This window comes from Cucumis sativus, chromosome 1, assembly GCF_000004075.3.
Source record: "Cucumis sativus cultivar 9930 chromosome 1, Cucumber_9930_V3, whole genome shotgun sequence".
Taxonomy (NCBI): domain Eukaryota; kingdom Viridiplantae; phylum Streptophyta; class Magnoliopsida; order Cucurbitales; family Cucurbitaceae; genus Cucumis; species Cucumis sativus.
This window is the reverse complement of record NC_026655.2, coordinates 537,960-550,953: the sequence shown is the minus strand read 5'-3', so window position 1 is coordinate 550,953 and position 12,994 is coordinate 537,960. Positions and strand designations below refer to the sequence as shown.

General features: G+C 34.9%; 3 protein-coding genes across 4 annotated transcripts; 1 reads left to right on the top strand and 2 right to left on the bottom strand.

The window, feature by feature from the left end:
• Positions 1–2,929: 2,929 nt before the first annotated feature.
• On the top strand, positions 2,930–5,463 carry LOC101220500 (leucine-rich repeat receptor-like serine/threonine/tyrosine-protein kinase SOBIR1). Its single transcript, XM_004138027.3, has one exon. It carries the CDS (start codon positions 3,404–3,406, stop codon positions 5,333–5,335), a length of 1,932 nt encoding a protein of 643 aa, XP_004138075.1. The 5' UTR covers positions 2,930–3,403; the 3' UTR covers positions 5,336–5,463.
• A 104-nt stretch (positions 5,464–5,567) lies between these two features.
• On the bottom strand, positions 5,568–7,474 carry LOC101220269 (protein MHF2 homolog). Of its 2 annotated transcripts, XM_031880413.1 has the most exons (7): positions 7,223–7,474; positions 7,067–7,115; positions 6,934–6,977; positions 6,619–6,703; positions 6,401–6,454; positions 6,214–6,318; positions 5,568–5,863 (listed from the first exon to the last, which is right to left on the bottom strand). In XM_031880413.1, exons 1-6 carry the CDS (start codon positions 7,457–7,459, stop codon positions 6,215–6,217), a joined length of 573 nt encoding a protein of 190 aa, XP_031736273.1. In that variant the 5' UTR covers positions 7,460–7,474; the 3' UTR covers positions 5,568–5,863; position 6,214. The 2 variants fall into 2 exon arrangements, with proteins under 2 accessions (XP_031736273.1, XP_031736274.1); XM_031880414.1 differs by having other exon boundaries at positions 5,862–6,318; positions 6,619–6,664.
• A 483-nt stretch (positions 7,475–7,957) lies between these two features.
• Positions 7,958–9,311, bottom strand: LOC101204201 (protein JINGUBANG). The gene is made up of 2 exons (XM_004138214.3): positions 8,494–9,311; positions 7,958–8,426 (listed from the first exon to the last, which is right to left on the bottom strand). Exons 1-2 carry the CDS (start codon positions 9,193–9,195, stop codon positions 8,055–8,057), a joined length of 1,074 nt encoding a protein of 357 aa, XP_004138262.2. The 5' UTR covers positions 9,196–9,311; the 3' UTR covers positions 7,958–8,054.
• Positions 9,312–12,994: the final 3,683 nt, after the last annotated feature.

The following is a 12,994-nucleotide window of genomic DNA, read 5'->3' as shown; positions in this document are numbered from 1 at the left end:
CGTCGTAAGAAGACCAAACTTCGTAATGTAATTTTCAAGGAAAATAAAAATAAAAAGATCATTACCCTTTAAATGAATTTAATGTTTTATATCATTGGAGTCTCATGAAATTGACAAAAACCCTATTCATCAATCACTATTACTAAACCTAACCATGACCTCAAAATTCCAGTCAATTCAATGTGTTGAATTATTATTATTTTTAAATTCAATTCTCTCAAAATTAATTTAATTCCAACTTTTGAATTCAACTTACTCATTACTCAAATTTAAAATCGTATATAAAAAAGTTTAATAGTTAGAAAGGTGCACATATCTTTTTAATAATATATTTTTTGACTTTAGAGTTTTTTTTAAAAATATTTAAAAATAAAGCAAGACTTTTAATTGATACTTGTTTACAGGTTAAATAGTATAACACAATAAGTGATTTTAGAAGATAAAAAGGAAGGATGTTTTCTTAAAATAATGTAATAAAACTAAAAGTATTGTTTTCTTCTTTATTTACTAAAAAAGTATTGCTTTCTTTGTTGTGGGGTATAAAGTCCACTCTCATATGATTACTTTTGTTCAAGCAAATTACCAAATTAACCTCCCAATCACTGAAGCATTGTTAAATATATATACACGTAATGTTTTAATAAAAAAACATTTTAATTTTAAATAACCAAACAACTACATTTTTTGTAGTGAATTATCAATATCTATGAGTGATATATAATAATAGTATATTCATATCTACTAACATCTATAAATTCTTTTGATTGTTAAATAATACTTTCTATAAAAATTTTACGTCAATAAGTTATATTTTGTTATACTTGTAAACATCTTTGTTCATTTTTCTATATTTGAAAACAACCATCTAAATTTTCAATAAAAGTGATTGAAATTTTTTTCTTTAGACAAATTGTCAAATAATAGCTCAATCTCTATTTTTCAACTCATTGAAAAGGAAAGGAATAAATAAAGGGAATTTTTCAAAAAAAGAAAAATTTAACAAACTATTTATACTTCAATCAAACACAACCACTCAAATATACCAAAATTTACACTTCTTTTCATCTCTATTCTAATTATTAGACAATATTTCCTGCAAGCTTTACTAATTAAATACCCTTTATTCAATTTGACCAAACTAACACTATTGTTTTGTAAAAAAGAAAGAGTATAATTTAGTCAACATGATTTGTTAAAACACATACAATGAGATTATTTCAAAGTATGAGGATTAAATTTAAAATTCTAACTTACGGACTAAATTTGTAGTTAAGTATGGAAGTGTGACATTAAAATAAAACATAAAACAAAGATGTTATCACATCAAGAAAGCTATTTTCATATGGTAATGAATCGAAGGAATTAATATTGAACTTTTGTGGAAAAAAATATAAATTACGAAGAGAGAGAGAGAGAGAGAAAACAAAATGTGAATTGAGTGGCGTGGGGACCGTAGATAGTTTTCATTTCGAACCTTTAAAAGTGTCTTATGGATCCCATCCAACGGCTGATATTATCAAGAAGACCCCGTCCACTTGGCTCTTAATTCCTTGACTTCTATTACCCGATGAAAACGTGTATTGACTCAAGACTTCCATGAGGATTCTTTTTTCCCTTTCTAACTATAGATACAGTGATAGGTCTACAAAATTTGCAAATGTATAAACTTAAGTATCATTTGAAACATATCAAATTTAGGTTACCCATTTGCAAATGTATAGATTTAGCCCTAAAAGTGTTACCCATTGTAATCACTTGTTTAGAACAATGACTAGATGTAGTATATCCTATACAATCATTTTTGTTACCTAGTAAATAACAGTTCAATTATCTTATTAGGTAAGTTGTAGGAAGTTGATAGATATTTTTCTTTTATTTAAATCATAATGGTGGTGTTATTTTGGAGGCCCCGCGATTTTAAGTATCATTTGAAAAGTCATATGCAAAGGGAGGGGATGGAATTTCAAGGGAAATGTGGAAGCTGAAATTTTGAACTTAGTTTCTGGAGTATTTTCCTTTTAAACTAATTGTTTTGTTGAGCTATTGTCAGTGGGCAAATCTATTTTGGGTGGGCTAATTTTCATTCTTCACGACATTCACCCTTGGAGTTTCAAGGCTTTCTTCTTTGTCTTAATAGTAATGAAGGTTTTTCTTTTCTTAGCCAGGACAATCGTATCTTATCCTAGAGTATCTACAAATAATAATAATATTATGTTTGAAGCACACGGTTGATAAGGAGTGAACATGATAGACCAAAAAACTATCAACTAATGAGAGAAGTCGATCTGTGTCGATTTGGAAAAGTTCCAAATCAAGAAATTTCAAAAAATATTTCACAGTGTTAAACTGACCAACTAACATTTACTCATTGATGATTTAGATCGGTTTAAACATTTACTAAACTGACCATAATCAGTTCGGTAATGGTTTGAACAAAAAACCGACCCCAATTACTAGTATAAGATCCAATTTGAATTATTAACCGATCTTATGAAAAAAAAGAAATCCTATGTACTAAAAAAATTCTATTAAAGATTAGATTAAGCTACAAATTTAGTTCATGTGATTAAAAAGAAGTTGGATTTTAATCACTATGATTTATAATAATAAACTTGTTCTAATAAGAGAACTTACTAAAATCTTATCAAACCATAAAGACTAAATTCTAATTTTTAATATCATATAACTAAACTATAACTCTCTTCTTCTAACTATAAGGATCAAAATTTTAATTTAACCTAAATATTATTACCGGCACTTAGTACGAACGTCAACGTTACCAACGAAAAGAAAAACTACATTGACAACGTACACATAGCTCAACCATTTGTGGATGGATTTAACCTACCATATGACAATTAGCAATGACTACAAGTCTACAACTCGTTCAAACACTTTTTTCACTTTTACTTTTACTTAGACATTTTGCAAATGTTACATTTCGTTGTTTGGCAGATAACCTAGCGATTACCAACTAAGAAGTTGCTCCATACCTCATCATGGTTATGAAAGAAGGGTAACTACAACAAACTAATCAGATAGGCACACTGTTTATCGAGGATAAAGATGTGTAATAGGCAACCTAATAGTGGTATAGTTTTTGTATTATTTTCCCCCTAAAATTGAGATTCTAATCTCCAATTTTACCGTCGTTTTCCCTAAATTCCATTCCCAGAAAATCGTGAAGGAAATAAATAGATGAGAGCAAAATCAACCTGGGCACTCTCGTCTTCGTGGAAAGGGTTAAAAAAAAGTAAAAAGAAGAAAAATTATATTGGGCTCCACCGATCTAAGTGATATCCCCATTCTCAGTGATAGAGCCGCCTATAAAGAAGAAGACCACGACCAACATTACTACCAATCCTTCCTTCCCTGCAAAACTCCATTCAAACGCCTCCGGAAAATGCCTTCACCTTCACCTTCACCTTCACCTTCCTCCAAACTCCTTCCCTTCTTGGCTTTTCTCTCCATCGTTCTCCATGTCCATGCCGGTCTGAATCTTGATCCTTCAGATCTCAGAGCCTTTTCTATCATAAAAAACGACTTGGGCATTGACGGTCAACTCTCCTCTTCACCATGCCACAACGCCGGCGTGTTCTGCGAGCGGCGGCTCTCCAACAACGGCACTTATGTTTTGAGGATCACCAGGCTTATTTTCAACTCCAAAGGTCTCTCTGGTTCTCTTTCTCCGGCTATCGGCAGGCTCACGGAGTTGAAAGAGCTTACGGTATCCAATAATCACCTCGTTGACCAAGTACCTTACCAAATCGTTGACTGCCAGAAACTGGAAATTCTCGATCTCCAAAACAACCAATTTTCTGGAGAAGTTCCATCGGGATTGTCCACGTTGATTCGTCTTCGAGTCATTGATCTTTCCTCCAATAAATTCTCGGGGAGTTTGGATTTCTTGAAGTATTTCCCCAACTTGGAAAGTCTTTCCATTGCCAATAATTACTTTACAGGGAAGATTCCCGCTTCAATTCGTTCTTTTCGTAACCTTCGAGTCTTCAACTTCTCCGGAAATCGCCTTCTCGAAAGCTCAACCTCTATACTGAAAGATGTTGAGTTCTACTCGGCTACTGAAGTTCCCAAGCGTTATATGTTAGCTGAAAATTCCAGTACGAACGGCAAGCAAAGAGCCACCGCCCCCGCCACATCGCCGACTTCGAGCGCTCAAGCTCCAAATGCCGCACCTGTCCATAAGAATCGGAAAAATAAAGCAAAGAAGATAGCTTCTTGGATACTTGGGTTCATCGCTGGAGCAATTGCTGGAAGTTTGTCAGGATTTATCTTTTCTCTACTGTTTAAACTCGTAATAGCAGCTATAAAAGGAGGAAGCAAGAATTCCGGTCCATCAATCTTTGCTCCTAAACTGATAAAACGAGATGATTTGGCTTTTCTAGAGAGAGACAATGCGCTTGCATCGCTGCAGCTGATTGGAAAAGGTGGATGTGGAGAAGTTTACAAGGCTGAATTACCAGAAAAAAGTGGGAAAATGTTTGCGATAAAGAAGATAACTCAACCCCCAAAGGATGCAGCGGAGTTAATCGAAGAGGAAAGCAGGCATATGAGCAAGAAAATGCGTCAAATCAAGTCGGAGATCAGGACCGTGGGTGAAATCAGGCACCGGAATCTTCTTCCTCTTGTGGCACATGTTCCTCGTCCTGATTGTCACTACCTTGTGTATGAATTGATGAAGAATGGTAGCTTGCAAGATATGTTGAATCAGGTTTCGGCAGGAGTGAAAGAACTAGATTGGCTTACTCGGCATAACATTGCCCTCGGAGTCGCATCTGGGTTGGAGTATCTTCACATGAACCATACCCCACGTATTATTCACAGAGATCTAAAGCCTGCAAATGTTTTGCTTGATGATGGCATGGAAGCTCGAATTGCCGATTTTGGGCTGGCAAAAGCAATGCCAGATGCCCAAACTCACATGACAGCTTCAAATGTTGCTGGTACCGTAGGATACATCGCACCGGAGTATCACCAGACATTGAAATTTACTGATAAATGTGACATATACGGCTTTGGGGTTCTGTTAGGTGTCTTGGTGATTGGGAAACTTCCATCTGATGAATTTTTCCAGAACACGGATGAGATGAGTTTGGTTAAGTGGATGAAGAATGTTATGACTTCTGATAATCCTAGAGGAGCAATTGATCCGAAGCTCCTGGGGAATGGCTGGGAGGAACAAATGCTTTTGGCCCTGAAAATTGCCTGCTTCTGCACTATGGATAATCCAAAAGAGAGGCCTAACAGTAAGGATGTTAGATGCATGCTGTCACAGATCAAGCACGATGTACCTGAAACTCCCTCTGAATGTGTCTAGAATAATAATGCATGTAAAAGAACGTTATCTGTTTAGATTCTGCCTCCAAGGATGGGCGTTGTCAAGCAAATATCTATATCTATTTGTATTGTCAAACAAATATCTATATCTATTTGTATTCTCTCTAATCACCTGCTTGCAAATTCTAGGGGAAGACCTTCCGTCAATTTTGGAAATGAAATAACAAGGTATAGGAAAGATGAAGAACAACGGATTGCTACTAAGACATTTGTTCATCTCAGTAAGTATTTCTCAAATAGTATGCATTACCTCTAAAACAACCGACTGTATTGCATTTTAATGATCGTTATCTACAACCACAGTACCATATTTATCATTCATACTCTGGTGGCTTTTAACTTTTCTGCCCTAAAAAATCCCTGGACGTATAAAATATTGATCGAGGAAATTCATATTTTCTGCCTTTCTATTTTTCTGCTTCTCTATCTTTTATTCTTCCTTCATAAAAGAAGGGCTCGTCTGTCTATTACTTACCAATCATGATAAACTATTAGCTGCTTGGTCCTCCTGGAAAAGACATTTGTTAATCCACCTTAGAGAAATCTCTTACAGAACATTAGAATTTAATAGCACTAAGACTAAGCTTCTTAGACATTTCTTAACAAATAGGAAATTCTTTCATTGAGAAATTTATTCGCACCAATACGAAACGCCAAATTAGATTTGGACCAATGATTCAGATTGATGTTTGTATTGGGATCAGAGAAGACTACATAACTTGAGAAGTCTCCCGACCTCAATCCCACTCAGTTTGTGAGACATCAATCATATTAGCTAACTTACTAATGAAGGATATAGTCCAAATAATCACTCTATAAAACAAGAACTTACATTGCAATGTGTAAACGGAAAGCTACCTTAAAAATCCAGTAGTAACTGCGGAAGAACTCTCTCCAAATGAGTGGGTTCAATTCTGCTAATACCTTCTGCTTCAGCAATTGTTGCAGCGCGCTGCACAGCCTCTGCACAAATAGAAAAGTTAACCTAAAAGAAGAAGGAAACATTAGACACTAAACTAACCATCTGACGTTTCACCACAGATACCTGAGATAAAAATTTGTACAAGTTTAGAGCTCAATTTAAGAGCATTTGCATTAGCTGCATGGAAAATTAAAACAGCGAGGTCAGAAATAGTTTCTACATCTCCCAGTAGACAGTAATCATTCAAATAACAGCGGCTCGATGGAAAATAACACTCCTAAGAGAAACAGTAATTTAAAAATGAAATAATAGTAAGTTGTTGAAGTAAAAACTAAAGATACCTGACATCGGCCTGCTTTTCTTGGATGTTCCAGCCCCAGCGTCAACCTGACGAAGATAAGTACGCTGAAGATCAACCCCACTGGTCTAGTCGAGAAAAAGCCTTACTCCAAATTTGCAACAAAATAGATAATCACTTATTTCTAGTTAAATTCGCTAGACTACATATCAACTCAAGAAGTACCAAGAGCATTCTAAGATAAACCTGGTGCCAGTGAAATCAAAACGTAAAACGATGACAAACATTTTCACGAAAGATATCAAACAATAGCAGTTGAAAATAAATTTTCACAAGAAACTCACGAAAAGGGAACCACCTCGCAATCCATAGCATCCGGATTATTCTCGTTTTTCTCGCGCTCTGAAAATGAAGAAATGATCAGGAAAGAGAGAACGAAGAACTGAAAACAGATAGATAGACAGAAGGAGAGGGTGATCCAAAGTTCTAACCAAGTGATCTTCTGCTCCACTCGAGCTTGAAAATGGCGTGAATTAGATCCTGTGAATTATACACATAAACGCCAAATTGAAAGGAAAACATAGACGTAGCAGACTATTTGAACAATCAAACGATGAATTGAACTTGAATGAAGATAAGAGAATTACAGGATGAAATCCGGTCTCTTCCATGATGAATCGAAACTGGGGAGTGCAAGTCTGTAAGACGCAACTTTTAAGTTTCAAATTTCGACGTGTTCCCTCACCACGCGTTTTGATCTGTTTTCGAATTGCCGCTAGTTTTACCCTTTTATATGCATCCGTTTGAGCATCTTTCACATTGTCCCGCGCCACGCATCTTTTTTTGGGCTTAAGCGAGGCCCAGCCCAAAGCCACACTCTCCATCTTCTTGCGCGTCCGTTTGGGTTTGAATTTTGAAATTTTTTAATCAAAATCCTTAAAAAAGAAAATTAATAATAAGGAACATTTTTTAAATCACAAATTATATCAAAATTTTAGATTCTATGAGTAATAGTCTTTTATTACGTATCATATGAATGACAATCAATAATAAAATTTGATGTAAATTGTAAATATTTTGTAAAATTTGTTAATTTTTAAAATTTTAGTTGATAATAATGGTAAGTTTTATATATTGTTAATGATGTCTTGTAGGATCCTTGAGGTTTGTTAGACATGTGTATTTTTCTTTTCTATACTATTTTATAGAACATAGAATTTAACATTTATGGTTACAATGTCAGCTTTTAAACTTGAATAAAAATAACAAGTACTAAACTTAAGTTTGCAAAATTTTACTCTTTGATATGAATGAAAATTTTCAATTATTTTAAACTAAGCTATAATAACTCTAAGATTAATCTAATATTTAATTTCACAGTATAACATCAAAATCAATCAATTTTGAATAATTATTGAAAGCAGATTTCAATCGATTTTGTAAATGAGTACACGTAATTTTGAGCATTTGCAGCATTAATCAAAGCTTGGAACTCCAAACTCGTATTTCTCCATCCAAGCTAGCACTACAGATCATCAAACTCCGTTCACCATCTTCGACGGAAACCAAAACCAACGACTTCACCGGCGACCTGTGTCCATCGACCACAGTCGTACATCGGTAACCATTTGTAACATCACCTCTCCAAATCCTGAGTGTCCTATCTTCCGACCCACTAACTAATAAGTCTCGAAAAGTATACAAGCACAATACAGCGCCTTGATGACCCCATAAATCCTCCACAAACGAAATCTTCTTCCCACCATCTTCTTTCTTCCACACCATTATCGAACGATCACTGCTCCCCGAAAACATTGCCCGACCTCCCTCGTTTAGTACGATCGCGTTTACCTATAAATGAATTGTATTAGTATTTAGTTCCTTTTAGTATTTAGTATTTAGTTGATTGTCGTATTACCGTGGATTTGTGGTTGTTCAAAGTCCTAACCAACGTATACTTCTTCTTCTTCTTCCCCTCCCTGACCTCCCAAACTCCAATAACCCCATCAGCAGAGCCAGTATACACGACGCCGTTCTGCCCTACAGCAACAGCGTTGACTGCATCCTCGTGAGCTTTGACAGACAACAAACACTTATGGTCAGAAGCACTCCAAACCTTTAAACTCCGATCCCATGAAACAGAGTACACAAATCCTCCATTAACCACCACCCCAGAAACCGCATCCCAATGCTCAATCCACAGCCGCTTACGGTGTCGCCGTACATGAACATAATTCCGCGGCGAAATAAACCGGTACAGCCGGTCTTTAACGGTGGGGAGAGTAGCCAGAAGCCGGTGACATGGCGGTCCCGAGCGTGTGACCTTCCATACTCTGATCTTGCAGTCCTGATGAGCCGTGAAGACTTTCCAAGGCCCAAATGCGATGGATTTAACGGACCCCGAAGCAGCGTCGTTTACGCAAAGAGTGTCGATTTGAGTGAAATGGTTGGTTATATCGAAGACGGTGATTTGGTTGGTGGCGCCGGAGTAGAGGAGGCCGTTATGGGCGGCCAAGCAGGTCGCGGTGTTTGGAGTTGTGAGTGTGGCTATTCTAAGCGGCGTCGTTTCCCGTGCCATTGGCATTTTTTCCTGCATGTTTGAGAAGAAACCGTGATTCATAACAAGTGTTGGGAGCACGTGTGAGTGGTACACGTGGCGGAAGTGGGATATTTTTTGTATTATTTATTTGACACGTGGCTTGATGAGGTCGGTTTTAATTTTTTATGCTCTTTTTGTTTTGTTTGTGAGTTGATGGAATTATGCTCTTGATTGGTTGGGATTTGATTCAAATATTGTGGGAGGTGGAGGCCTCATCAAAGATACGAAATCGGACATTTTCGTAATTTTGCATATAATTAAATTATAATGTTTAATCCAAACTTCAAATTTATTAGAACCTTTGTAAATAAATATCTCAAGATATAACATAATACAAAATAATTAATAAATATGATAAAACTTAGACGATGGAGATTTTAATATATTACAGTTGAATTATTTAATTCAACTTATATGTCCTATTTCCTTTATCAAGTTACATCTCCAATGTGGGCATTGCTTCTGTCTAGGGTGTTGTTTACCTATAGTCGTATGTCCAAACATCCTCAAACCATTTTATCTTTAGGTTATTTTATGTTTTGTGTACATAGTTTAGTCTATTATTGCTTTCATTTTGCTGTCGTTGACCTTACATGTGACATTTCGCACTTTTCATATGCAAGTATGTAGAACTTAAGAACGTTTAAAATGTACTATAGATGACATGAGACCCACTAGTTGAATCCACAGTCAAAAACCTTGTCTTACTATTTGCAATATAAATTTTCTTTGCAATTGACAATTTTCGATGTTTTTCTCTCTTCCACGTTTTATAAAACCATTTTCTCTAAAAACGTAAAGAAAGTTACATCATACTGTGAGTTTGTCCACAACTTTGGGATTTACTACAAACGTGAAGAACAAGTAGTGTAGCACAATCACATGTCTTGTGTTTGAAAAATTACGATTGTGACACAATATAATGTACACCTTGTGGTTAGGTAATTGATCTTATGATCCAAAATAACTTGTATTGTTATTGTGATTGTGAATATCAAAATGTATTTTTCACTGTAAGAATATAAGAATTTATTAATATTCATCTATGCGGTAGTTGTCCACATAAATCATTATTAGACACTAACAAAAAAAACTTTCCGTCCCTAAGAAAACCCTAAAAACTATGAAAAGTACATCGCAACAATCTCCCCCACAAAACACCAAATTCAAAGGTAGACCAATAGAATAAGGGGTAGTAGTACTAGTACTAGTACTACTCTCTCTCTCTCTATTATTCATATTATTCATTGTATTATATATACACACACTAGGTATTTTGAAAAATGCAAAATGGGTTAGGTAGAGACAAACATTATTTCAATTTGAAGAAAGGTAAAAGAAATGAATACGTGTTGTAGGGCAAGTAGAATAATAATGAAAGAAGGGGAGTATCAAAATCACATATAAACTATATTAATGTCCTTTTCAAAGTTAAGCATAAGAACATGTGACATGTGACATATATTAAAATAAAGAAACACAAAGTTAAACTATATATGTACTAAATCATTGAAACGTGTCATGTTTATAGTTACCATGTTGATTTAAATAATCCAAAAGGGAGGCAATAGGGAGAGCATGTTCTTCCAATATAGACCAATTGAGTTTTGTGTCAAATGATTATTATTACTTGTGGAGCATGTGATGAGATCAACCAACCACTCTTATTTTAGACTAAACTATGGGACAATAGGAGACTTCTCATTGGTGGGATCATTAATTTATTCAACCAATTAGTGAAATAATGGAAGATAACAACATTGTGACTTTGCTGCTTAATATGGTCCTTTGCTGCTCTCTCCTACCAAATTCTTACATATCATTAAATGCACCATTTATTTTTAGAAAATAAAAAATAATAAAGAATTATTATATTACACAAATATGTTGATAATCAAATTGTAATATATTTTCACGAGATGTGTTATGTTACGAGTAATATTGAGTTGGGAGTTGTAAGTTTAAAAGAGAGACGTGAATGTAAAGTGTGAATGATTGGATCATGTTAGGATCAAGAGAGTGCATGAAAGAGGCGAGAGTGATAAGAAGTTGAGCTATGCGTTGGGTGAGAAAATGTTAACTATGAGTCTGAATAGAATGCTACACTACAACAAGTACAAATTGAACCGACTTTTAAGAGGTATACAAAGGATGTTTTAGTTTGTAGTTAAAAGAAAATATATAATTAATATCTATTCAAAATTAAATTAGAGCTTGTTGCTACTTCCGTCAAAAGAAAAAACAAATCAAGAAAATGTTGAAATCTTTGTTGCAAAAATGCTAAATGTCACACTAAAATAAATTCTTGATCTTCCGATGTCGTTTTAAACCATCAAGAAATCTTGCATCGAGAGATAAGATCTCTCTTGATGCACAAACTATTACTTCAGAAGAGACAAATCGGTGCTTCAAAAGAGGCACTATCGCCAAATGCATTACTTACCGCATCAAGAGATCTAAGAGAACTCTCGACGCGTTGCTATATGCGTCGAAAATTCATGGTTAACTTCTGACACAGTTTTTGATGTGTCAGGAGTTAGTCTTTAATAAACTCTCATCTCTACTCAAGTCCGCAAAGAGAGAAGGGGATTTCAATCACAAAAATACGAGACTTTAGCATGCTCAAAAGAATTAACACTAATTACCAAAAAATAAAGAAGTGGTTTATCTATCTTATAAGAAATGTAGGGTTTTTTTTTTTCCAATGTAGAATCCTCAACACTGACTAATTACAAGCATTTGATATAATTAGTAGAATCCAAATCCACGAAAATATGACTAATTTGAAGTGATAAATAAACACTTAACATAAAGGTTAGAACGTTCACGTTACATATACAATAATAAAGAATCATCAACGAATGCTCTATAATACTAACACGAACACACAATTGGACATATACTTGAAGTAAGAGGTACAAGTCTCTATACCCTACATTTATTAGTATTGTAAGAGAATATATAAAAGTTTAGTAATTGGGGAAATTAATTAGAAGAGCACAAATGGCATATGCCAAAGAAAAGAGAGGGGGAAAAAGCTGCCCCATTTCAGCTTTGAAATGGTAGGGAGAGTGGGAGGAAAGAGAAGGAATGTAAGGTGATAAGTCCAAATTGAGTGAGGCCCATTTCTCTGGGGCTTTGGTTATTGTTGTAGGGCAGCCCTACACTTTCTGTGCCTTTGGTCCACCCTCTAAGTGGGTTTCCTTAGGGCAACCCCATGTTTCATGTTCCATTCCATTCATTTAATACCTCGTTTTTGTTCTCCTCCGTACTCTCAAGTTTGTTAAATTTTAATAAATTTTAAACGATAAAAATGAAAAACTACTAATCTGAGATTTATCGGATGATATGAACTAAAATTAAACAAATTTCAAAAGTATAGAAATCAAAACAACATCTAAGTGCTTATCAATCAGTGACATCGATAGAAGAAATCGTAAAACGTGTTATATTAATTTGTAAATTATTTAAATATCTTCTAGTAGTATCTTTAAAAGCCTTTGGCTTTGAGATTAGTGATACATCAATGGCATTGAACCACAAACCCAAGAATAAGTTCTATTGATATGTGCGGGTAAGTTAGTCTGAACATTTACCTGAGTGTATATACACACAGAAGTACATGTATAATTAAAAGGAAAAAGAAAAAGGAAGAAAAGAAAAGTAAGAAGGAGCACGTGGATTGTGGATCCCGTGGCGTGGAGGAAAGGAAAAAAATGCAGCGTGGAGCCGCTCCCTTGGTCAGTTCTCTCGACTCTCATCCCAATTCATTCTTTAATCTTTTCCCATTCCCTAATGCATTCTTATTTTTTCCTCTCTC

Coding starts and splice junctions, on each gene's coding strand:
- LOC101220500 (XM_004138027.3), top strand. CDS start 3,404: ATGCCTTCACCTTCACCTTCACCTTCACCTTCCTCCAAACTCCTTCCC.
- LOC101220269 (XM_031880413.1), bottom strand. CDS start 7,459: ATGGAGAGTGTGGCTTTGGGCTGGGCCTCGCTTAAGCCCAAAAAAAGA. Junction 6,978..7,066: donor GTGGAGCAGAAGATCACTTG/GTTAGAACTTTG, acceptor CTTCATTTTCAG/AGCGCGAGAAAAACGAGAAT. Junction 6,704..6,933: donor CGGATGCTATGGATTGCGAG/GTGGTTCCCTTT, acceptor TTTCTCGACTAG/ACCAGTGGGGTTGATCTTCA.
- LOC101204201 (XM_004138214.3), bottom strand. CDS start 9,195: ATGAATCACGGTTTCTTCTCAAACATGCAGGAAAAAATGCCAATGGCA. Junction 8,427..8,493: donor TGAACAACCACAAATCCACG/GTAATACGACAA, acceptor ATTCATTTATAG/GTAAACGCGATCGTACTAAA.